The following is a 26250-nucleotide window of genomic DNA, read 5'->3' as shown; positions in this document are numbered from 1 at the left end:
ATTATTATTATTATTATTATTAAGTTATTTAAATAATATAAAAAAAATCTAATATTATTATGAGCTATTCTTATTATTAATTGATATATATTTGTTAATATTAATATACTTATTAATAATCTTAAATATTGATAATAATTAACCTTATGTATACAAACTCTAGGATAAATATTAAAATACTAAAACATAATAATATTAAAATACTAAAGCATAATAATAATATTATTATGAGTTTATATTATTTTAATAATATTAATATAATAATCATAAATATATAAGAATATAGTTGCTATTATTTATATAATTATTAATTATATAATTGGTATGATGCTTTTTATAATAATTATAAAAAGTATAAAAAGCATCTTTGTTATGTATAATAAGGAGATAAAAACAAAAACAAACTAGTTTGATCTCAAGGAAAGACAAATAATATTCTCTCAAGACTTGAGCTATTCTTATTATTAATTGATATATATTTGTTAATATCAATATACTTATTAATAATCTTAAATATTGATAATAATTAACCTTATGTATACAAACTCTAGGATAAATATTAAAATACTAAAACATAATAATATTAAAATACTAAAGCATAATAATAATAATATTATGAGTTTATATTATTTTAATAATATTAATATAATAATCATAAATATATAAAAATATAGTTGCTATCATTTATATAATTATTAATTATATAATTGGTATGATGCTTTTTATAATAATTATAAAAAGTATAAAAAACATCTTTGTTATCCATAATAAGGAGATAAAAACAAAAGCAAACTAGTTTGATCACTTGTTTGATCTCAATGAAAGACAAATAATATTCTTTCAAGACATGAGCTATTCTTATTATTAATTGATATATATTCGTTAATATTAATAAGTAAATATTAAAATACTAAAACATAATAATATTAAAATACTAAAGCATAATAATAATAATATTATGAGTTTATATTATTTTAATAATATTAATATAATAATCATAAATATATAAGAATATAGTTGCTATTATTTATATAATTATTAATTATATAATTGGTATGATGCTTTTTATAATAATTATAAAAAGTATAAAAATCATCTTTGTTATCCATAATAACGAGATAAAAACAAAAGCAAACTAGTTTGATCACTTGTTTGATCTCAAAGAAAGACAAATAATATTCTCTCCAGACTTGAGCTATTCTTATTATTAATTGATATATATTTGTTAATATTAATATACTTATTAATAATCTTAAATATTGATAATAATTAACCTTATGTATACAAACTCTAGGATAAATATTAAAATACTAAAACATAATAATAATATTATATTATGAGTTTATATTATTTTAATAATATTAATATAATAATCATAAATATATAAGAATATAATTGCTATTATTTATATAATTATTAATTATATAATTGATATACTGCTTTTTATAATAATTATAAAAAGTATAAAAAGCATCTTTGTAAAAACAAAAGCAAACTAGTTTGATCACTTGTTTGATCTCAATGAAAGACAAATAATATTCTCTCAAGACAAATCATAGGTTACCACTACCTTCAACGTAACATCGGCTTGAGCATGTGATGATGGCAGGTCGTGCCGTGAAAACAAACAAAATGTTGATATCGTGAAAGTTGATCCGCAGTGGTCTCTATTCGCACCCCTCACGTCCTTGTCTCTTATCACAAACGGACCACTCTACTTCCTTGCCATTGCAATTCTCATTAACCACAAACTTCATTAAATGGTTCCACCGTGTCCTTGGACCATGCAATTTAATGCACACTGTGAACAAACAATACCCTGGATACTGTCACAGCTGCTAGGGTTTGCGTTATTAGCACATATTTCCTGGCCCAAATCACCATCTGTTTATCCGCCCGTTATAAAAATGGCACCAGCGGCTCTGGAGGTGAGGACTGTGAAATCCCTGGCTGATCTGGGAATCAAGGATTTACCTCTCAATTACGTGAAGGACGGGGACGAACGACCAACGGTGGCGTATAACGATTTCAGCCAAGAGGTGCCTGTCATTTCCCTGGCCAAAGCACGAGTCGGAGGAGCAGAGCGTGCAGAGGTCATAAGGGAAGTGAGAGGCGCGTGTGAGGAGTGGGGGCTGTTCCAGATCACAGATCATGGCGTCCCCACAGAGCTCAACTCTGAGATTATGAGGTGCGCGGAGGACTTCTTCTCTCTTCCCGTGGAGGAGAAGATGCAGCACGCCATCCAGGCAGGTCAGTTCGTGGGATATGGAAATGGAAGTTTTATCAATGATGACCCCCTCATGGACTGGAGAGAATTATACGTCACCACATGCTTACCAGTTTTGGATGTCCAACACTGGTCTACCAAGCCAGTTCAGTTCAGGTAATCATCTTAACCATGATTTCATAAGTAATAATACAGATCTATAGTAATCTTAACATTTAGCCACGGGCACTACTTGTGGAGTATTCCCGGGTTTCTATGTATATCGATTGAGACTCTTAAATGGGCGAATTTTTTTAGGGCACAAATTCTTGTTTTGAAAGAAAAAAAAATTAGGGCACAAATTCTGGTTTTGAAAGGAAAAAGTAATCTTATAATTTATTTGACATTTTTTTGTTGGGTAAATTTTAATTTTAATTAATATGTTTAATTTGTAAAATTTAACTAAAGATTTCTTTTAGATATTGAAGTTATTAATACATTCTAAAATTTAATTTAAGGGGTTGAATATATTTGTATATTTTAAAATTTAATTTAAGAATGTTAATATGTTTATATATTCAAAAATGTATTTTAAATAACAAAAATTGTCGTGAAAAAGATTATCATTATTTATTTATTAACTTTAATTAATAAAAGAATGATTTTATAGCCCCAAGGGATAGTTTATTGGTCAAGTTCACTTGCTAAGTACCTTGCCAATTGGGAGGTCAATGGGTTAAATCTCCTCAATACCATTTATTTATTAACTTTAATTAATAAAAGAATGATTTTATAGCCCCAAGGGATAGTTTATTGGTCAAGTTCACTTGCTAAGTACCTTGCCAATTGGGAGGTCAATGGGTCAAATCTCCTCAATGCCCTTGGGTTTAGGCTTGACAAATTACCCTCAATATATCCCTTTGGGTTGATGTGCCCGCATTATTACTTGGGCTGGATAGATCCCTTCGGGTTGATGTGCCCAGATTATTACTCGGGCGGGGTAGATCACTTCGGGTTGATGTGCCTGAATTATTACTCGGGAGGATTATTACTCGGGAGGCTTGAAAAATTACCCTCGATATATCCCTTTGGGTTGATGTGTTGTTACTCGAGAGGCTTGAAAAATTACCCTTGATATATCCCTTTGGGTTGATGTGTTGGGTTGATGTGTCTGCATTATTACTCGGGCCCCTTTGGGTTGATGTGTTGTTACTCGAGAGGCTTGAAAAATTACCCTTGATATATCCCTTTGGGTTGATGTGTTGGGTTGATGTGTCTGCATTATTACTCGGGCTAGGTAGATCCCTTTGGGTTGATGTGCCCAGATTTGGGTTGATGTGCCTGGATTATTACTCAGGCGAGGTAGATCCATTTGGGTTGATGTGCCCAGATTATTACTCAGGCGGGTAGATCCCTCTGGGTGATTTGGGTTGATGTGCCCAGATTATTACTTGGGCGGGGTAGATCCCCCCGGGTTGATGTGCCCAGATTATTACTCGAGCGGGTAGATCCCTCTCGGTGATTTGGGTTGATGTGCCTCGATTATTACTCTGGTGATTTGGGTTGATGTGCCCAGATTATTACTCGCGCGGGTAGATCCCTAGGGTGATTTGGGTTGACATGCCTGGATTATTACTCAGGTGGGGCACTGGGGAGATCCCTCTGGGTGATTTGGGTTGATGTGTCCAGATTATTACTCAGACACGTAGATCCCTCTAGGTTGACATGCCCGAATTATTACTCATGAATGTAGCGGCCACTCAGTATCCTCACGGGGGCGGGTAGATCCCTTTGGGTTGATGTGCCATGATAGATCCCTTTAGGTTAATGTGCCTCAATTATTACTCATGAATGTAGTGGCCACTTAGTCTCCATAAACCACACTAAAAATGCTTTTACATTAAATTATAATTTTTGTTATTTATTTATGTTTTATATTTATAAATGTAATATATAATATTACTATTTATTTATATTTAGATTTACAAATTTTGTATATTATTTATGGTTATTTATTTATTTTAATTTATAAGATAAATAGAAATTATTCCATACAAATTTTTATTTTAATAAAGAGTTATAATTAAAGTAGATTTAATGATTTAAAACATTTTTGTTTTTTTTTTTCACTTACCGGGTCAGTGGGTAGCCGCTACATCCAGGGTTTTAAACTCTGAGTGGACGCCACCCGAAGGGCATCAACACCCCTCGGCCTATTTACTGACCTAACCCCAAGAGCTTTCGAGATTCGACCATGTGACCTTCCATTAGCGAGGCACTTGATTTGACCGATTGAGCTAACTCTTGGGGCTGATTTAAAACATTTTTGTTATTTATTTATGTTTTATATTTATAAATGTAATTTATAATATTACTATTTATTTATATTTAGATTTAGAAATTTTTTATATTATTTATGGTTATTTATTTATTTTAATTTATAAGATTAATAGAAATTATTCCATACAAATTTTTATTTTAATAAAGAGTTATAATTAAAGTAGATTTAATGATTTAAAACATGTTTTTTTTTTTTAAAGAGAAACGATTTTAACAACCAATTTTAAGATATATACTTTAATAAATTTTCAAAATAATTTATTATTAATAATAATAATTAAAGTTTTTATTTTCTCAAAATAATTTCTATCTAATTTCAGAGATCATTGTGTAATTTTAATCTTGGTATTGTGGCAGTATGCCAGAAACACTTATAGTCATCTATTTCTTTATAAGTTAGAACCATCCTAAAATAAAACTCATTTGCATTTCAATTTTTTAACATACCCCATCCTATATGTACAAAAAAAAAAATCAAGTGTAGCTAGTTATACATCTACTTAAAGAAAATTCTTTACTGAAAGTAAAAAACATTAGTCAAGAGAAATTAGTCGAGAGGCTTGAAGAAACATCAATTATCTAAGGAGGTGACTAGGACTCAAATCTTCGATGCTTGTACTTGTTGCAACTAGAGGCTTGAGGGGACATTGTAGATGACCCTCTATGTGGATCAAGTGAGCATCAAGGCTAACTAAGTAGGAGTGTTGGTGGTATTAAAATCATTGCATTCCATTAAGAAAAGTTATAATGTCATTATGGTCCTTGTGCCTTTCTTTAAGGACCCTAGCTAAGAACATCTTCATTTTCCAATAGAGGGTGATGGAATTGAGAGATTGGCTTCATTGTCCCCTGGTATAGCTAAGGTCAGAAACCCAACTAGCTACCTCAATTTGGATTTCAAAGTCACAGTAGGCTTGGAAATCATTTGTAGTTAAGGCTTCTAACTAAAGTATTTTCTCTTGTATTTCTAGATGGGTGGAGGAGTGGAATATAGCTACATCAATTTGTTCTTGGGTTTGAGCTCAAGATTGGGCATGAGGGTCTTGACCTCTAGACCCCCTATGAGAGTGCATACACTAGTAGAGCATGTAACTTGGAAAGAAGACAAGCTCATTTATAGACACCCCCCAATAGAAAGGCAAACAACTGAGACAGGTCGATAAGGTCGAGGTCAAGCTCATGAAAATCTTAACACTCAACTGCTAGATGGGCCTGGGATTAGAATTAATTGGTAGTGACAAAGAATGAGCATACAAATAGTAGCTTCGGGCAAGATCTAATAGTCATAGAACCCTAGGCACACCAATGAAATTCTACACCACCAAGACACCGTGTAGACCATAACCAAATTCTATCGTGCAAAGAAAAACAAGCTAAGACTATTGCAAAGATAAGAGATAAAAAGATTATCCCACAACTATGAGCTCGTTGGGTGTTCAAATACTACAAACAAAGTTTGATTCCTCTCGAGCCACTTCCCATTTCGACTTTAACCCTCGCTACAACCACTTCCAAAGTCCCAAGATCTGCTTCCTCAACAACTATCTCCTCGCTCTACACTTGAAATGCCAACACATGAGGTGTGTAATCAAGGCCACCCTCTAGTGGACTAGGACATTCATATGAAAAAAAATCCACAAAGCCAATGTCGTGGGGGAAATATCCAACTTGTGGTGAGGAATTTCCATTGAGACAACAAAACAAAATAGAGTCATGATAGATGGAGTAAGAGCTCGCAGAAGGAATGTGAGATATCATCTTAATGCTAAGGAATCTAATGTTGTTATCATGTGTGTCTATATGGGGCAATATAACCACACCAACCCCCCTCTTAAATGTTATGGGAGGTAGGCCATGGTAGGCTTCCCCCCTCCTTTCACACAAATTCTAACACCCTCATTAGAGTCAAATTTATTATTATTATTATTATTATTATGTTAGAGGAATTGGCCATTTGGTTGAGTTGATACTCGCCTCACAAGAAGTAGGAAATTCTAACACTCTCATTGGGGTTAAATTTATTATTATTATTATTATTATTATTATTATTTGTATATTAAAAGAATTAGGCATTGGGCTAAGTTGATATTCACCTAATAGAAAATAGGAAATCTCTCACTTAACATGATGTCAATTCCCGTTCTCAATAAAATTTAACAATTGAATTTATTATTATTATTATTTGTATGTTAGTGAAATTGGTCATTCATACTCACCTAATAAAGGTTTCATATTGTAGCTACCACTATAATTTCTAAGTATATCCTCCTCACCCCTAAAATGATATACAAACTTGGCAGTGAAAATAAATTGAATGCAAAACTTTTATCACTCACCTAACTTTAAATATCATAAACTTACAAAATAAAGTACTCCCCATAAACTTGAGTTTTTCCTCAAAATTTGAAGTAAATAATTATTAATTTTATATATATATATATATATATATATATATATATATATATATATATATTTAACAAAGTGTAAATTATTATTAAAATAAAATAAAATAATATAACAAAGGAATGCATATAAACATTGATATGTTACTTCATGTAAAGTTGAATTCATATCTTAACTTTAGATCTCTCAAGCCCTAAGAGTATAAAAGTTCTCGAATGTAACTTATAAATATTTATTTTTCCATAATAATAAAATAACTATTTTTCCAACATTTGATTTGACCATAATTTGAAAGTCTTATTGCAAAATTTGCACAATATAATGTGATGTGGATAATTGCCTCAAATATTATGTCATAGTTTATGGATATCACCTCAAAATGGAAAGGAATAGGAAGTAAATAAATATACTTACCAAGTGTTCATTTCCATCAATAAATGTATTGACTTACTACTGATTACTGCCCACCAAAATTTATGCAAGACCTTGAAAAAACAATTATTTTACCTACTTCACATCTCAATTTATCAACTCTTGCAAAGCAAGGCTATAGGATTCAACTTTCATGTTGACAACTATTAATTTAGCTTTGACCAATATTGATTATAATTTTTAATGCTAATATAATTTGTAACTTGAGAAATAGGGACCAAACTTCCATGTAACACTTATTTGTTCTTGTATTTATATAAGCTATATTTTAACAAAAAGTAATGATTACTTGTGTATTTAATCATATTAAATTTAACTATTCATTATGTATTTTTTTATTTTTTAAACCATAATTAAATTGCTATACAACACTTATTAATATTTAATAATAAATAAATAACTTACCACATATATTCTCTCCTTAATTTCTCTAGTTTTTTTTGGGTAAATTTTCACTTTATAATGATATATATCTCTATTAAAAAAAAATAAATTAAAAATGAATTATTTTACTTTTAGCTATTTTATTTATAAAATAATAATAATAATAATAATAATATATTTTAAAAAATACTTTTATTTTAAATTTTAATATATTATTATTTTTTAAATTATTACATTATATATATGATTTTTTTAAAGGAAAGAAATTACCTTTTCTATGCTTAAAGTGAGGTGACTGTACTAAGGCCATCCATAAACAACCAATATTAAAATATAATAATCTAATAAATATTCTAATATAACAGTAGAAATATTTATAAACAGAAAACCATTATAACAATAATTATCCAAACATAAAAATTCATCTGAAATAACAGACCTTAAAGCTCATCCCGAAATTTAAAACTTGATAAAGATAACAATGTAATGGGATTAACGTTATTAAAGTTCCTTTATTCCAGATATAAAAGCAGACCAACATTCTTGAATTGTTGTTGCTGTTAAATCACAGAGAAACCCTATCCAAGTACAGTGAGGAGATGATAAAGCTGGCGAAGACGCTACTAGGACTCATCTCAGAATCCCTAGGAGTTGAGGCAGACGCAATCCAGAAACGATGTGGAGAAGGCGAGCAGAAGGTTCTCATGAATTACTATCCGCCTTGCCCCCGCCCCGATTTAACGTTAGGCCTCAAGAGACATACCGACCCCGGAACTCTCACCATATTACTCCAAGACAAAGTCGGAGGCCTTCAGGCCACAAAAGACGACGGCAAAACATGGGTCACTGTGGAACCCATTGATGGAGCCTTCGTTGTAAATCTCGGAGACCAGATGCATGTCAGTATCAGAGTTTTGTTATATTTACTGATTCGTGTTTTTTGTTATATTTCGATCGTAGATTTGGGAATATAGTTATGTTAATTGTAGATTTCAAGGATATTATGAAAAATCTTTTGATGTCATAATTAAAATAAAAAAATTCTTTATCTTCTCTGTATCAATTGGGTAACTAATAAATAAATTGTTATATTTTTGATGCAGGTATTGAGTAACGGTATTTTCAAGAGCGCAGATCATCAAGCTGTTGTAAATTCGAGTGCTCTGAGGCAATCCATAGTGACATTCTACAACCCCCATCCAGACTCCATTGTTTATCCGCTGGATGGATTACACGCGAGTGAGCGGGAAAGTCCCGCACGTGCAAAATTTGAACGCTACATTTACAGGGAATTCTACCAGAAGAAGATGATCAAACATCTCCTGGACAGAGAGATCAAACGCAACAAGGGAATTATTTTACTACAGCCGCAAAAAGGTTAGTTGGGCAATCGAGTAGGTCCATCCAACTCTCTGCTGTGATGTGTTCACTTATGGAAGTTGGCTAGTCATTCTTTAACTCCAGTGTCCGAATATTTTGGAATTACATAGAAGTGAAGCGAGATGAAAAAATTGACCGACCTTTTATTTTTTCTATCTCTTCAATCTCAAAATAGACAAAATAGTTTAGGATAGACCGCAATTTATACATGGAGTTGGTTAGTTCGTTGGAAAGGTAGGGGTGGTCTTTATTTTTATATTCATTATATTTAGGGTAGATAATCTGATAGTAAGGAAGAAGAGAAGTGGAAAAATATTGTTAATAGTCTTCAAATTCAGAAATGTTTCCAAAATTTGCAATTAACATAAATTAACAATATGTAATTGATATCAAGTGTTGTATATACATTTTGATCAATAATCTTTGTTACAATAAGTTTAACAATATGTAATTGATATCAAGTGTTGTATATACATTTTGATCAATAATCTTTGTTACAATAAGTTTCCTATTTTCTTTTTTATAGAAAAAAATAAAATAAATACATTCAGTATAATTGAATTTTTTTTGGTTAATTGTTTGACATCTCTCATCACAGTCAGATTCTAAGATATTCAGAGAATCTGCCATTAACATAAGTTTAACCGTATGTAATTGACATTAAGTGTTGTATATAAACTTGTTTTTTATTTTCCCTTGCATAAATTATTTATAAACAAAAAAATCTACATACAAGATTGATATGGTTGAGAACTTTTTTCTTTTTGTTAATATTATTGTGAAGTTGTTTAGGATTTACAACTTTAGTGGTTGGCTTGAGTGGACTGTTTGTTTACATTCTCACTTGGGTTCACTTAAAACTGATTATCAATATGGAATTTGTTGATTGCTTGAAAGTTAAAGGGATGGATTTGTAGTTTGATGCCTAGATCGTTCATTAAAAAATACATTGTAGATATCAATGAAGATAGTGAATGTCTTGGGGTACTCACTTTGACATGATCTTTGATTATCAAGGAATTAGGTAATTTGTGAATCGTTTGGCTTTGTTAAAGAAATCTGAACACTGAATATTGTCTTTGTTTTACTTCATCAATCATATTATTTATCGCCCAAAAAGTATGAGTGACATAAATTTTTTGGAATATTGTTGTCATTATTTAAGTTACAACAGAAGCTAATGTGGCTGGAAATATCTGAATTGATAGTTCATAGTTCATCGAGATGCGTGTGCTCCCATAAACCTTTACTTGTGTTTCCAGTGTGAAAAATGCACCATATGACAAAGGGTGGAAGAAAAATTCCTAAAAAATATAGGAACATGAGGGGTTACAAATCCAAATCCAAATTCAAATGGTTTACTTCCTCATTGTTTATTCATACATTTCACTCAATTGTTTATCGATTCATTTCATTCCATTGGCACGCATATGTGGAATAGGAAAACATGCCATCAGGTCAAACCCTATGAAAAAAGAAATAACAATAATAAAGAGCTTCAATCTATTTAGTGTGATAAAATGTATGATTGATTTTCTACATTAAGACTATCGTGCTTTCCAAGATTTTATAGTAATATTCAATTTACATTTTTCAAGGATACCTTTTCTCAAAACATCCACTAATGGGGTGGGGTGTTAAGGTTGTGGAAATAGTAATAAATATATTATAGTATTAATTTTAATCATGTTAGTTAAATACATAAACAAGTTGCTTATAGGAACGAAATCTGTAAATTAATATTAAAGTTGTAATGTTAAATTTTTTAATAATATTAATTAATTTTATTAAAATATAATTTATAAATAAAATTATTAAAATTTAAATATGAATAATAGATAGTTTATGGGGCATAGAATAGATGTTGAAGGGTGTATTGCTAAGGCATTTTGTGATGTGAAAGTTACTAGTTAGAAATTTTATAGGAAAAAATCTAGCCATGTTAAAGATTGGTGTGGGGGATTTTGGTGGCTTAGATGCTCTAGAGTTATAGTTCCTCAAGCCAAAAATTAAGCCTGAAATTGTCTCATAACTCATCCAAGTTAGCAATATATATATATATATATATATGAAACTATATTTTCTTATTAAAATTTAATTATACCAATAAAAAATGCATACAATTATATATAAAAAAAAATAAAAATTTAATTTTAATAATACAAATAAAAAATCATAAAATTACTTGTGAAAATAAATAAATAATCATAACCCTATAAAAACATAGAGATTAATGAAATTCATCATAACTATTTCTTTTTATATATTTATTATTAAAGTTTAAGAAAGTGTACAAGCCTTACTCACCTTTGATTTTTGAAATATTGTGATAAATAATTGGTATGACAACTAATAGTATTAACTAATAATTAATACTCACAAGGCTTTGAATTGATAGTAAAAGAGTTAACAATTCAAATTCCCAAAGGTATTAGCTTATAAAAAAAATATTAATTAATAAAAAATATAAAGAAATTATGGTACTTTTGAAATATAAAATTATGTTAATAATTGAAATTTTATATGAAAAACATAATATTCTGGATTTGTTTATGAATATTAATTATATTAAAATCAAATTAATAAAAAAAAATTAAGAAATGAGGAATTTTGATTTTAATGTATGAATATTTATATTTTGAACATTTAAAATTGGATTTTGAAAATATGAATATTTATTTTTGAAAATGTGATTTTTTATTTTAAAAAGTATGGATTTCAAATAATTTTGATTTTAAAAATAAAATTTTGATTTTTAAAGTATGAATCTTAATATGAAGATGAATTTTGAAAAATTGAATTTCAATTTTAATTTAGGAAAAAGTTGAAACTATGAATTGCATTTCCTAAAATATTAATATTAAAATAAATTTAATATATATTTTAATTTTAAGATATTAAATTTATTTTTAATATGTATAAAAATTTAAATCTAATATTAATATAATTTCTCAACAATTTAATTTTATAGGAAAATGCATAATATAGCTCATATACATCCCAAATATAACAAGATTGAAACCAATATAGAAGAAAATAATTAACATTCAATAATTTTACACATACATCAAAAGATATTAATTACAATTGAATTCTAACTTGTAAGTTCTTATATTATATAAGTTATTAAAAAATATTAATATTAAAATAAATTTAATATATATTTTAATTTTAAAATATTAAATTTATTTTTAATATGTATAAAAATTTAAATCTAATATTAATATAATTTCTCAACAATTTAATTTTATACGAAAATGCATAATATAGCTCATATACATTCCAAGATTGAAATCAAGATAAGATTGAAATCAAGATAGAAGAAAATAATTAACATTCAATAATTTTACACATACATCAAAAGATATTAATTACAATTGAATTCTAACTTGTAAGTTCTTATATTATATAAGTTATTAAAAAATATTAATGGATTTTAAAAATATGGATATTAGTTTTTGAAAATATGAATTTATAAAAAAAGATTAATAGATTTTGAAAATATGAATATTAATTATAATTAAATTCTAACTTGTAAGTTCTTATATTATATAAGTTATTAAAAAATATTAATGGATTTTAAAAATATGGATATTAGTTTTTGAAAATGTGAATTTATAAAAAAAATTAATAGATTTTGAAAATATGAATATTAGTTTTTGAAAATGTGAATTTAAAATAATTTTGATTTAAAAATGAAATTTTACTTTCAAAATATTAATTTCAAGTTGTATGATGAATTTTGAAATTAAGAGTGTCAATTTCAATTTAGAAATTATTATTTAAAAAATAAACTAAAATAAATAAAAACTTTGAGTTATAATATAAGTTTCAATTTCAATATATTGAATTTATTTTTATATATACATGTATAATATTATTATGAAATAAATCCAAAATATATCAAGATTGAAAAATTACAATAAAATAAAAATAGATGATAGTATTAATTGCATAGATGATTGTATTTTTCATAAATGTTTAAGACCACACAATGACATTGTATATAAACAAAATGATAGACTATAGCTTTTACTAACTTCATCATCTTAATTACAAACACTATAGCTTATTTACTCTGCAAAATCCATTCCCCATAACGGGTGTCAATTCTATTGGCACAACACATCATAATTACAAACACTATAACTTCTAACTTATTTACTATGGAGAATTCATTCCCCATAACGGATATCAATTCTATTGGCGCATCATAGTTATGATGAGGATGCTTGATCCGTATTGTAAGGCCTTCGAGACTCGGGCAGGCACGCGACGGGCAGGCGCTCCTTGCACGACGGGCGGGCGCTCCGTGCACGACGAGCCGACGGACGATGCGACGGGCGGGCGCTCTTGTGCGACGATCATCCGGGCCACTTGCGACGAAAAGTGTGACGTTATGGAGGGCGCATGAACACTTAGCGAAATAATTCGAAGAACGAAAGGCTTTATACCTTGGCGTTGGGTGGCTTTGCACATAGCAAAGGCCAACTTACACTTTGGCTAAAGCGTGGGCGTTATAACACAGTTATGGGGGTCGGCCTTAAGGCTGGACACCCCTCACACATGGAGTAGGCATGCGTATATATATGATGGTGCAGAGCCTCATTTGGGCATCGAACTCAAGCACTTCGCATCTCTATCTCTTCTACATCGAGCAGGGGTAAAAGGGCGCAGAAAAAGTGCGCATATCTCATGCACTTAAGGAAGGAAGTGCGCAGATTTACCAGGAGCTGATTGTAGGTTGTCAGAGCACGGTTGTGAGGTGGTTTTGTGCAAAACCGAAAGGAGGAGTTCTTGGTGTCTCGGGTGAGCACCCTCCTACCGTATGAGGTGTGCACATGGTTGTAAAAGGCTGTCTTTGACTTGATTATAAATTATTCTAAGTGTTGGCTTGAAGTTTGTCAATCACACTTGTATGATGTATTATTGAAGAACTGTTATAATATATTATTGTTGGGCAGACTTTACCGGGAGTTGCCCCTCCCTTTATACTTGGTTGCAATTGTTGATGTTCTTGATTTAATTGCATATGGATAATGAATGAGTATGGGCTTCATTAAGTATAAAGGATAAATGCATTTTACTTGGTTGCGAAACACAAACTAAGTAAGGACAAGTGAATTAGGCGTAGTCCATGTGCACGAGTATTGTTGAAAGGAAAGTGTTTGGTGGTGCCGCACCTCGCCGGCACGGTTGAAAGACTACCATAAGCTTGGGGGCGTGACAGTGGGTATCAGAGCAGATATCCTGGTTGATGATTGAAGCATTGAAGCTGATACACACCTTGAAGTTGGTATCGGAGCAGCTGATCCGTGTATTGAAGCTACTACACAACTTCACGGAAGTGAAGTTGGTATCAGAGCAGCTGATCCGTGTATTGAAGCTACTACACAACTTCACCGAAGTGAAGTTGGTATCAAAGCTCGGTCTAGAGCTGGTGAGCAGGGTTGCTCGTGACAAGGTACTGCAGGTGAAGGAAACCATTTCACACGAAGTGGAACAAGGGTTGGTTCTGATTGCAGGTAACTTGGTGAAGCTGTTGAATGGTTGAAACTAGATTGCAAAAGAGCAAGAAGTTGTTGGAGATGGCAACTGATTCTCAGGCTGGGTCTAGTCACACGATGAAGGATACTACTCTTGGGTTCATTGAAAAGGTGATTGAAAAGATGGAGGCTTTGGAGACTTCTTGGGATAAAAAGATGGACTTTCTTGCTAGAGAGCAGGAGACCAACTTGAAGACCAAGGAAGAACTTGAAGAACTCCGAGTACAACATGATGAACTCCGAGCACAGTATGAGTACACTGATCTTATGTGTACACAACTTGAAGTAAGAGTCAAAGAAGTTGAGGAATTAAGGGATCAGGGTCTTGCAGAGATCGTGAACTTGAGGAAAACTATTGACTTGGCCAACGATGAGATAGCGGTGTTGAAGAAGGCAGTGAGGCACAACTCAGGTGGAGGAGTACCTCATATGAAAGTCAAGGAACCGGAATCTTATGATGGCGCATGGAATGCAAAGACTCTTGGCAACTTTCTATGGGACATGGAGCAATACGTGGAACGTTTGGGTCTATCCAATGATGAGACAAAGGTCAAGGTAGTTGCTCAGTTCTTAACAAAGGATGCTAAGATGTGGTGGCGAAGGAGGTTAGATAAGATTGCCAATGGTAGTGCTGATGACATTACTTCGTGGGATGACATGAAGAAGGCTTTGCAGACTCATTTCAGTCCTCAGGATGAAACATGGGAAGCAAGGACGAAGATTAAGTACATAAAACAAACCGGAAGCCTACAAGCATATCAGCGAGAGTTTGCAAGTGCAGCTCTGGAACTTCCTGACATGGCAGAGAGGGACAAGGTGTTTAACTTCATTATTGGGTTGAAACCTTGGGCACACAATGAAGTGAAGAGGCAGAAGATTAGGACACTTGAAGAAGCTTTTGCTGCTGTTGACAGGCTGGTGGAACATTATGATGAGACTTCTGATGATAGGAAGAAGAAGTCCGAGAAACCGAAAGATAAGAAGAAGGAAGATGCTTCAAAATTGGATGATAATTCGAAAATGAAGAAGCCTTTGAAGTGTTGGATTTGTGCTGGTCCACATACGGTGAAGAACTGTCCTTCTAAACCAAAGGTGACTGCTATTGCACAATCTGATGGAAAGAATGAAGGTGCTTCTGTGGGGATGATGCAGATAATTGGTGCTTCTGCTACTACGGAAGTGATCTCTAGGAGAGATCCCAAAAGGAACAGATTGGAGTATGTTCAGATGAAATTTGGAGGTGCTGATGTACTCACTATGGTGGATAGTGGGGCTTCTCACAACTTCATGAGTGAAGATACTGCGAGAAGAATTGGACTGAAATTTGTACCGGTAAAGGTGATCCAGGTGGATATTGGTGGCCACCTGCCAAGTCCACCTGGACCCCCACAATTGTCTTTCTCAGCATTTTCAGTTTCCTTAATTGTAGCACAACTTACTATTTTTAGCAGTTTTTTGGGTCTTGAACTTCCGGAGCCGTTTTGAGGCCCTAAACGACGTTTTTTGGGGAATCCGGGGGCAACATCCATGGACCGATGTTGCCCGTTCCAACAATGATAGTGCTCGGATAGATCTTTCTAATGAGCTATTGTACGCGTCAAACGGAGATCATATGCCAAAGTTACGACCCCGGGAAGTTGATGTACCAATTTACCCCAAACGGGGCCCACAGTTTGGCGTTTCATCTCCTAGGGTTAGGTTTTGGAATGTTAAGGGTTTTTCCATTGTTTCTCAACAATAAATAGGCCTTCGAGCCTCATTGTAAGACAGTTCAGAGGCATGTAGCCATCACATCTCTTCTCAGAGATAAGCTACCATCGCCCTAGCTAGTTTATTTCCATTTCTGGTTGTAAGCATATTTCAGTATTTTCCATTAATGAAATGAAGTATTATTTCCGCTGCATCTTTGTGTATATGGTTATCTCTGTAATTTGTTGCGTTCCTGTTTAAATCCAGATCAGTGGTATCAGAGCGGTCTGCTTTTTCTCTGTTTTTCTTTGCATGTCCCCAACAAGGTCGGGATATAAGGAGTTAGGGCTTGAACTGGTTGAACCTTTGCAAGACCAGCCTCGCAAATCCCGACGGCCTCCCATGGCGGACGAGAAGAAAGACGAGGGGGCAGGAGATCCCATCAAAATCTTGCTCGAAGAAGCGCTCGAGCGACAACGGAACGCGATGATGGACAGCTTTGCCCAGATCCTTCAGCGGCTACCCAGAAGCGGCGCATCGACTTCCAGCAGCTCCTCTGGAAACGCCACACCCTTTAAGGTACAAGTTAATTTTGAAATCCCCATATTCGAGGGTCAGATAGACGCCGATGCCATAGATAAATGGTTAAATCTGCTAGAGGGTTATTTTTCTGTTCATGAATTTTCGAGTCGGGAAAAGATTGTTTTTGCTCTTCTCAAAGCAGTCCCCCACGTCAAGGACTGGTGGGAAACCTACTGCGAGCAGAAGGATGAAAGTACTGGCTCACTATTTTTAGCCGCACCCACCTGGGATTCGTTCCGGGATGCCATCAAGGAGCAGTACTACCCTGTCGGAAGCTATGAGGATGAATACATAAAGTGGACCACGCTGCGGCAGGGAAGGGACCAAGACGTGCCGGAGTTCACCAATCTTTTCCATACCCTTCGCACAAAGTTGGGTATCAAGGATTCGGAGCAACATTTGATACTCAAATACCGTGGCTGCCTGCACAAGTACATCCAGGAAGAAATACAATTCCTAAACATCCCCTCGCTCGGCGCAGCATACCGATATGCCGTCAAGGTCGAGCAGAAGTTTAAACAAAAGAAGCGAGACTTTGGATCTGCGAATCCAAAGCAGGGGAAAGGTGCCCCTAAACCACAGAACAAAGGACAGAGCCCATGCGGGACAGCCCAAGACAACCAGCCGAAGCTGCAAGCAAAGAACAATGCCGCGAAGCCGAGAAAGGACACTGGAAAATGGTGCGAGTTCCATAAGAGCTCCACTCACAACACAAGTGAGTGTCGGGCCAAGCAGTCACTGGTGGCTGAGCTAAAGGTTTCAGAATCAGATGCATGTTCCGACTCTGAGTCAGAACCCGATAAGGGGTATGAAAAAGGGAAGCAGATCATTGATGCGGATCCCAGCGCCACTGTTGCTACCGCAAAGATCCAGAAAAATGAACCCGAAGATCCAGAGGAGGAGGAGCGTCTCTTCCACTCCCAGATGTGGGTAAAGGGCTCCCCGATACAGTTCATTGTTGATAGCGGGAGTCAAAAGAACCTCATTTCGGCAGAGGTCATGAAGCGGTTGGGCTTACCGACCACAGCACATCCACAACCATACACCATTGGGTGGCTTCACCAAGGGCGAGATCTTCGCGTGAGCTAGCAGTGTCGCCTTCCATACAACATCAAGCCCTTCACGGATGAGGTATTGTGTGACATTGCTCCCCTTGAAGTTTGTGATGTATTACTAGGACAACCATACTTGTGGAAGCGACATGCTGTGTATGAATCAAGGCCCCGTGCTGTTATTATTACATTGGGAAATAAGTTGTTCAGGATACCAGAGGTAGCACCACCTGCCGCCATCTCTTTGATTACTGCAAAACAATGCAGTAAGATCATTTCCAAAACCAGGAAATTTGTTTTCCTGATGATACGCCCTCAAGGGAAGAAGAAGACAGTGGCCGCGGCCTCCAAACGGGGTCCCTCTGCACGACAGCTACAGATGGACAAGATTGTGGAGGAGTACGAAGACATCTTCACCTCCCCGGCAGGGGTTCCTCTGCACTGTCAAGTCAAGCACTCCATCGATCTGACCCCAGGTGCGCCGCTACCCAATGGACCAATTTATCGGCGCTCCGTTCTGGAGTACAATGAAATCAAGAGGCAGATTCAGGAGCTCCTGGAGAAAGGTCACATCCGTCCGAGTTCATCGCCCTGTGGGAGCCCGATCGTGTTGGTACAGAAGAAGGATGGGACGTGGAGACTCTGTATTGACTATCGGGCGCTGAACAAGATCACTGTCCGTAATAGGTACCCGATCCCGCGGATTGATGACCTCCTAGACCAACTAAAGGGGGCGAAATATTTCAGCAAGATCGATCTGAAGTCAGGATATCACCAGGTACCAATTGAACCCTCAGATGTGTGGAAGACTGCCTTCAAATCCAAGGAGGGCCTCTTCGAATGGTTGGTCATGCCTTTCGGATTGACGAATGCTCCTGCAACCTTTATGAGGCTAATGGATGACATCTTGTGGCCATTCACCAACTCCTTTGTAGTAGTATACTTGGATGACATTCTGATCTTCAGCCAGAGTTGGGAAGAGCACCTCCACCACATCCGACAGGTTCTCCAAACACTGCGGCAACACAAGCTATGTGCCAATTTGGAGAAATGCACTTTTGGCATGACCGAGGTTCAGTATCTGGGATACATCATTGATGAACAGGGGGTGCATGTCGATCCAGCCAAGGTCCAAGTCATTCGGGATTGGCCCTCTCTAACCACTCTAACAGAGCTCCGCAGCTTTCTAGGTCTTGCCAACTTCTACCGCAGGTTTGTGCTGGGGTTTTCTCATATTTCTTGGCCCTTGAGTCAAGTCACCAAGGGAGGGGCGAAAGCAAAATTCTTTTGGTCTGAATCTCAACAGAAGGCATTCAGGGAGTTGAAGGATCGCCTCTGCACGGCACCAGTGCTCGCGTTACCAGATTTACAACAACCATTTGAGGTCGAGACAGATGCCTCTGACTATGCTATTGGGGCAGTCCTTACTCAACATGGACATCCAGTGGCATATCACAGTGAAACGCTTTCAGACACAGTTCGGAAGTACCCCACTTATGATAAAGAGATGTATTCCATTGTACAGGCCTGCCGACAATGGAAGCATTACATTTTGGGGAAGGAAACGGTCATCCACACAGACCACCGACCCCTGCAGTTCATACAGACCCAAGGGAAATTGCAGAATGATCGCCATCAGAAGTGGTCTACATACCTGCAACAGTTTCACTTGAATATCAAGTATAAAAAGGGCAGCACCAATAATGTTGCAGATTGCCTCAGTCGACCACCGATCATGGCGCTGACCACCGTGCTCAACTCTTGTGGGCACGAGACTTCTGATTGGCCACTGCTCTACAAAAGCGACCCAGAATTCGGCCACACATACCAGACACTCTTGGAGGGTCGGCATGTTGCAGATTTTCACCTCCAGGATGCCCTATTATGCCACCTCGGTCACCTTTGTGTTCCTTCAAGCGAGCGTGCCAAGATGATTTGGGAAGCACACTACAGTCGGGCTGCTGGGCATTTCGGGGTCGAGAAAATAGTGGCAGTACTGCAAAATTATTTCTATTGGCCGAATCTTCGACAGGATGTTGGGAAGTACATCTGATCATGTACTGCCTGTGCCATTGCCAAACTGACCATTAAGAAGCAAGGCCTCTATACCCCGTTGCCTACCCCTAGTCGACCTTGGGAATCCATCTCCATGGATTACATGTCAGGCCTTCCTTCCACTAAGCATGGAAATGACTGTGTTTTTGTGGTCGTCGACAGGTTCTCGAAGATGGCCATTATGGTGGCGTGCAAGAAGAATATCACAGCAGAAGCCACTGCTAAACTCTTCTTTGAACGAGTGTGGGTGCACTTTGGGATCCCACAGTCTATCATCTCAGATCGGGACAGTCGGTTTCTCAGCACATTTTGGTCCAGCCTCTGGTCAATGCTGGACACCAAACTCACGAAGTCCACAGCCTTCCATCCTCAAACTGATGGCCAGACAGAGGTTGTCAATAGGATGATTGTGCACATTCTGCGCATGTATAACTCAAAGCATCCACGCACATGGGACGAGAGCCTCCCCTATGTTCAACACAGCTACAACCGAGCTCTTCACAGCTCCACTGGCCATAGCCCTTTTCAGGTGGGTTTGGGATTCCAGCCACTATGCCCCATTGATGTGGCCATGCCACTTGCAGCTACTCACATGAATTCAGCTCATGTCCAGTCCGAAACAGATAAGGCCACCAGCTTCATTGAGCGCATCCAACATATTCCCCAGCAGGTCCATGACATTCTCGTGAAATCAAATGCCAAGTACAAGCAGCGACATGATCAACATCGGGTGCCACACAAGTTTCAGGTGGGCGACAAAGTCTGGTTGCATTTGCAAAAGGAACGCCTTACTGGAGCCTATCGGAAATTGAGACCACTCCGATATGGTCCTTACACCATTACTAAGGCTATGGGAGACAATGCATTTGAGCTCAGCATTCCCCCATTCCTTGGCCTGCACCCAGTGTTCAATGTGGACCGCCTTCGGCCATACTTTCCACCATTGCTAGACACATCCGACATTGCAGAACAGCTCAAACCCACAGAATTAAATCCAGATTGCATGGAACAAGCTGCAACTGATCGAATCATGGACACACAGATCAAGAACACTCGCCAACAGAATATCCAACTGTATCGAGTTGTCAAAGCAGGCCAACTCCTTCAGCAGGGCAAGTGGCTCACCAGGGAACAAGTTCAGCAGAAGTTTCCTCATCTCATGGAGGAGCTCAACGCAATGGGGACCATTGCTTCCTAAGGGGGGAGGAATGATCCAGGTGGATATTGGTGGCCACCTGCCAAGTCCACCTGGACCCCCACAATTGTCTTTCTCAGCATTTTCAGTTTCCTTAATTGTAGCACAACTTACTATTTTTAGCAGTTTTTCGGGTCCTGAACTTCCGGAGCCGTTTTGAGGCCCTAAACGACGTTTTTTGGGGAATCCGGGGGCAACATGGGTCCATGGAATGGACCGATGTTGCCGTTCCAACAATGATAGTGCTCGGATAGATCCTTCTAATGAGCTATTGTACGCGTCAAACGGAGATCATATGCCAAAGTTACGACCCCGGGAAGTTGATGTACCAATTTACCCCAAACGGGGCCCACAGTTTGGCGTTTCATCTCCTAGGGTTAGGTTTTGGAATGTTAAGGGTTTTTCCATTGTTTCTCAACAATAAATAGGCCTTCGAGCCTCATTGTAACACAGTTCAGAGGCATGTAGCCGTCACATCTCTTCTCAGAGATAAGCTACCATCGCCTTAGCTGGTTTATTTCCATTTCTGGTTGTAAGCATATTTCAGTATTTTCCATTAATGAAATGAAGTATTATTTCCGCTGCATCTTTGTGTATATGGTTATCTCTGTAATTTGTTGCGTTCCTGTTTAAATCCGGATCAAAAGGCACAAATGAAGACAATGAATTCTCCTCCTATGGGAATTCTTGGTATAGCTGAGAAGGTGGACACTACACTTGGTGAATGGACTGGGAAGGTGGACTTCACTATAGTGCGGATTGATGACTATGAAGCTGTATTGGGGATGGAATTCATGAAACAATTTGAGGCTATGGTTGTACCACATTTGAGGAAGCTCTACATTTATGATGGAAGGGAAGATGTACCAATTGGTGTTCCAACCATTGGTGTGACAAAACTTGATCATAAATTAGGAGGAATGCAGATGGAGGATAAGGAGAAGGTGAACAAGCGGTTGTCCACTGTTGAGGCAAAACTTGTGGAGCAGTCATTGGTCATTAGATCACTTTCAGATAGCATCTTGGATTTGTCAAGAAGGCTAGAGCTAGTGGAGGACGATGATGATGATGTTGATGAGGTATATGTGAGGCCGAATATCCAGAAGGAAGACCGGGAGGCATATCTACAAAGGATGGAGGTTGAGGATCCTGATAGATGGATTGAGTTGATTAGTGAGGGAGAGCCTTCAGGCTCTACTCCCTCCACATCTTCTTAGATGACATAGAAGATGGGGCTCATTGTTAGCTGCTCATGGCAGTGAGTCCTTAAACATGGTTGAGCAGGTATGATTGATGGTGCAGGGATGGCTTGGCATCAAGCATCATGGCATGTTGCAGATGGATGGAGTTTCCATGGACCTGAGCATGGATTGTAGATTCTTGATGAGTCGAGAATGTGGCAGATTTTTGAGGAACAGTTGATGAGGACATGAGGATGTTCACTCTCATGGATTGAGCGTGATGGTTGGATTAGCTACCCAACTAGTTCAAACATGGGGTCGCGAAGTGTACAGAGATGTGTTGGCATTATGCTGGAGTATCATGACAGAAGTTCACATGATGACATATGGATCAAGATGACTATTACTATATTGTTGAGATGAGATGTTGACACATGATTGAGGTGTGTTAACACTTGTTGACATAGCATGGGCAGTTTTGCACATGGTGATGACATGATGGAGTTGACACATTGTTGCGGTGGACATGTAGCTTGAGTTGGAGGGATCAACCTTCCATGGTGGAGAGCAGCATGGGGAGATTGTGACAAGGTGGTCATGAACATCTGATATATGACATACATTAGTATGGAGTATCTTGGTGACAGTTGGTTGCTAAGGTGGAACATGATGGAGATGGGATTCTACATATGTTGCAGGGATGGTTGCCTTATGTGGAGGAGTCGACATCATGGTTGATGATGATCTTGGTGGAGAGCTACCGAGATGGTATGTTGTCGAGGACGACAACGATTTCAGGTGGAGGAGGATGTAAGGCCTTCGAGACTCGGGCAGGCACGCGACGGGCGGGCGCTCCGTGCACTACGGGCAGGCGCTCTGTGCACGACGAGCTGGCGAACGATGCGACGGGCGGGCGCTCTTGTGCGACGATCATCCAGGCCACTTGCGACGAAAAGTGCGACGTTATGGAGGGCGCATGAACACTTAGCGAAATAATGCGAAGAACGAAAGGCTTTATACCTTGGCGTTGGGTGGCTTTGCACATAGCAAAGGCCGACTTACACTTTGGCTAAAGCGTGGGCATTATAACACAGTTATGGGGGTCGGCCTTAAGGCTGGACACCCCTCACACATGGAGCAGGCATGAGTATATATATGATGGCGCAGAGCCTCATTTGGGCATCGAACTCAAGCACTTCGCATCTCTATCTCTTCTACATCGAGCAGGGGTAAAAGGGCGCAAAAAAAGTGCGCATATCTCATGCGCTTAAGGAAGGAAGTGCGCAGATTTACCGGGAGCTGATTGTAGGTTGTCAGAGCACGGTTGTGAGGTGGTTTTGTGCAGAACCGAAAGGAGGAGTTCTTGGTGTCTCGGGTGAGCACCCTCCTACCGTATGAGGTTGGCACATGGTTGTAAAAGGCTGTCTTTGCCTTGATTATAAATTATTCTAAGTGTTGGCTTGAAGTCTCTCAAGCACACTTGTATGATGTATTATTGAAGAAGTGTTATAATATATTATTGTTGGGCAGACTTTACCGGGAGTTGCCCCTCCCTTTATACTTGGTTGCAATTGTTGATGTTCTTGATTTAATTGCATATGGATAATGAATGAGTATGGGCTTCATTAAGTATAAAGGATAAATGCATTTTACTTGGTTGCGAAACACAAACTAAGTAAGGACAAGTGAATTAGGCATAGTCCATGTGCACGAGTATTGTTAAAAAGAAAGTGTTCGGTGGTGCCGCACCTCGGCGGCACGGTTGAAAAACTACCGTAGGCTTGGGGGCGTGACACGTATGGCCACATGGCCTCCCTAATGCTCTTGACCACACACGATAGCAGTGTAATATATTCTCACATGCAGGGTAATATTATATGGTTAAGGTGGAAGTATGCCTCCCTATTGAAAGTTTGGTTGATATCAATTGCAGGTAATCATATCCAGGTATGGCTTTTCGCGTGAATGGTTGAGGATGGTATGGTGGTGCTTTATTTTGGACATACCTTCGCTCCTAGGTAGCAACTTTACCATCCCACAACTGTGGTTCGCTATACCCATCTCTGAACATCATGCAATGCACTCGGTGGTCAGCGTAACACTTGATGTATAGTAGTTCGCAGGATGTTGGTGGATTGGCTTTTCTTTGTTTTTAACGTTGGGCCCTCATCTCCTGACTGCAATTGTATGGTCTCTCTTGGGTCACAGGTGGCCAGCTCGTTTACTGGTAATGGCTCAGCTCTCCCATCAATTTTTGTTTCTTCTTCGTTCGTTGACTAGTTTAGCCCACCAATATGCATGCATTCATCTCAGGATGGAATTCCTGGTGGTTGGGTTTGGGAGATTTTGGTGTGTAGTTCAGTTTACAGTGCCTCTCCGTTTTCTCACATGGAAATTAGAGTCTCTTCTCAACTTTTCAGTCTACTTTGAGATAGGATGGAGAGTTTCAGAGATTACGGACTTGATGAGGTGTTCTGTGGTTCATAAAGCTAGAAGCATGGTCTCACGCGGTTGCTTGGGAAACAATTTTGGAAGGCTTTTTTGTCTATTTGATGCAGAAATTTAGGTAAAGATGATGTCAAAATACTAATTATTTGTGTTATTGGTCTCGTTTCCACTAAGCAGACTAATAGCACAACCTGCTCTTCTCTGTAATGCCTTATTTGGTTTATGGAAAATCGAACCTTTAAAAAATATATATGAAATATTTATTGATAAAACCCACCTATTAACCACTGAAGATAGAAGACAGAAATTAATGTTCAATTGTTTTACATGAAGTAAAAGATATTAATTAAAGTTGAATACTAATTTGTAAGTTCTTATATGATAGAAGTTATTAAAAAATATTAATGGATTTTCAGAATATGAATATTATTTTGAAAATGGAAATTTTAATTTTAAAAAGTATTAGTTATAAATAATTTAAATTTTAAAGTGAAATTTTGATCCAGAAGTATGAATTTCAACCTAAAGCTTGAATTATGAAAAATTGAATATCAAAAGGGTGAATTATGAAAAATTGAATATCAATTGTGATTGGAATGAAAAGTGACTTTTGAAAAATTGAATATCAATTATGATCTGAAGAAAAAAAATTATAAATTACACATCAAAAATCTTAATATAAAATCTGAGTTATAATGTGTATTTAGATTTCAATATAATGAATTTATCTTTTAATGTGTATATAAACTCTAAATCTAACATTAATGTACAATTGTGGAACAATTTATTTTTATATGTGCATACATGATATCATTATGACACATCCCTAAATATATCAGGACTTAAAGGAGGCAATAAAATAAAAACAAATAATAATACTCATAACATGTATAATTTTACTTTTCATAAATGTCTAAGGTTGAACAATGAAATTATATCTAAACAAAATGATTATAACTAGTTTACTTTTCATAAATGTCTAAAGGTTACACAATGAAATTATATATAAACAAAATGACTATGACCTGTTTATTATATATAAACAAAATAAGTATAACTGGTTTATTATGGAAAATTTATTGAAAATGACTATAACTTGTTTATTATATATAAATAAAATAACTATAACTGTTTATCGTGGAAAATTTATTGAGAAAATCCACATCTTAACCAAGATAGCAGAAATCAATTAACATTCAATAATTTTACATGAAGTAAAAGATATTAATTACAATTGAATATTAATTTGTGAATTTTCATATGATAGAAATAATTAAAAATAATTAAGTACAAGAAAATTATTTATTCAAATATAATTTTGTTCATATACATGAATTTCAATCTCTCTATTTTGTTT

The 26250-nt window shown here is 36.3% G+C and overlaps 1 protein-coding gene across 2 annotated transcripts; it reads left to right on the top strand.

Annotated features, from left to right (window-relative positions):
• The first annotated feature begins 1752 nt into the window (after nucleotides 1-1752).
• On the top strand, nucleotides 1753-24986 carry LOC149229153 (naringenin,2-oxoglutarate 3-dioxygenase-like). Of its 2 annotated transcripts, XR_016247919.1 has the most exons (5): nucleotides 1753-2383; nucleotides 8337-8664; nucleotides 8869-9142; nucleotides 24379-24463; nucleotides 24654-24979. XR_016247919.1 is itself a non-coding variant. In XM_089378506.1 (4 exons), exons 1-4 carry the CDS (start codon nucleotides 1761-1763, stop codon nucleotides 24408-24410), a joined length of 1257 nt encoding a protein of 418 aa, XP_089234632.1. In that variant the 5' UTR covers nucleotides 1753-1760; the 3' UTR covers nucleotides 24411-24986. The 2 variants fall into 2 exon arrangements, 1 of the variants encoding a protein (XP_089234632.1); XM_089378506.1 differs by having other exon boundaries at nucleotides 24379-24986.
• Nucleotides 24987-26250: the final 1264 nt, after the last annotated feature.

This window comes from Pinus tabuliformis, chromosome J, assembly GCF_031772625.1.
Source record: "Pinus tabuliformis cultivar Carrire ecotype Pingquan chromosome J, CPIR1, whole genome shotgun sequence".
Classification (NCBI taxonomy): Eukaryota; Viridiplantae; Streptophyta; class Pinopsida; order Pinales; family Pinaceae; genus Pinus; species Pinus tabuliformis.
This window is presented reverse-complemented; position numbering and strand designations above follow the sequence as displayed.

What these genes read in the sequence shown, in the direction of transcription:
- LOC149229153 (XM_089378506.1), top strand. Translation starts at nt 1,761, where the DNA reads ATGGTTCCACCGTGTCCTTGGACCATGCAATTTAATGCACACTGTGAA. An exon ending in ACCAAGCCAGTTCAGTTCAG is followed by an intron (nt 2,384 to 8,336) that starts GTAATCATCTTA and finishes GTTAAATCACAG; the next exon opens with AGAAACCCTATCCAAGTACA. An exon ending in ATCTCGGAGACCAGATGCAT is followed by an intron (nt 8,665 to 8,868) that starts GTCAGTATCAGA and finishes TTTTTGATGCAG; the next exon opens with GTATTGAGTAACGGTATTTT.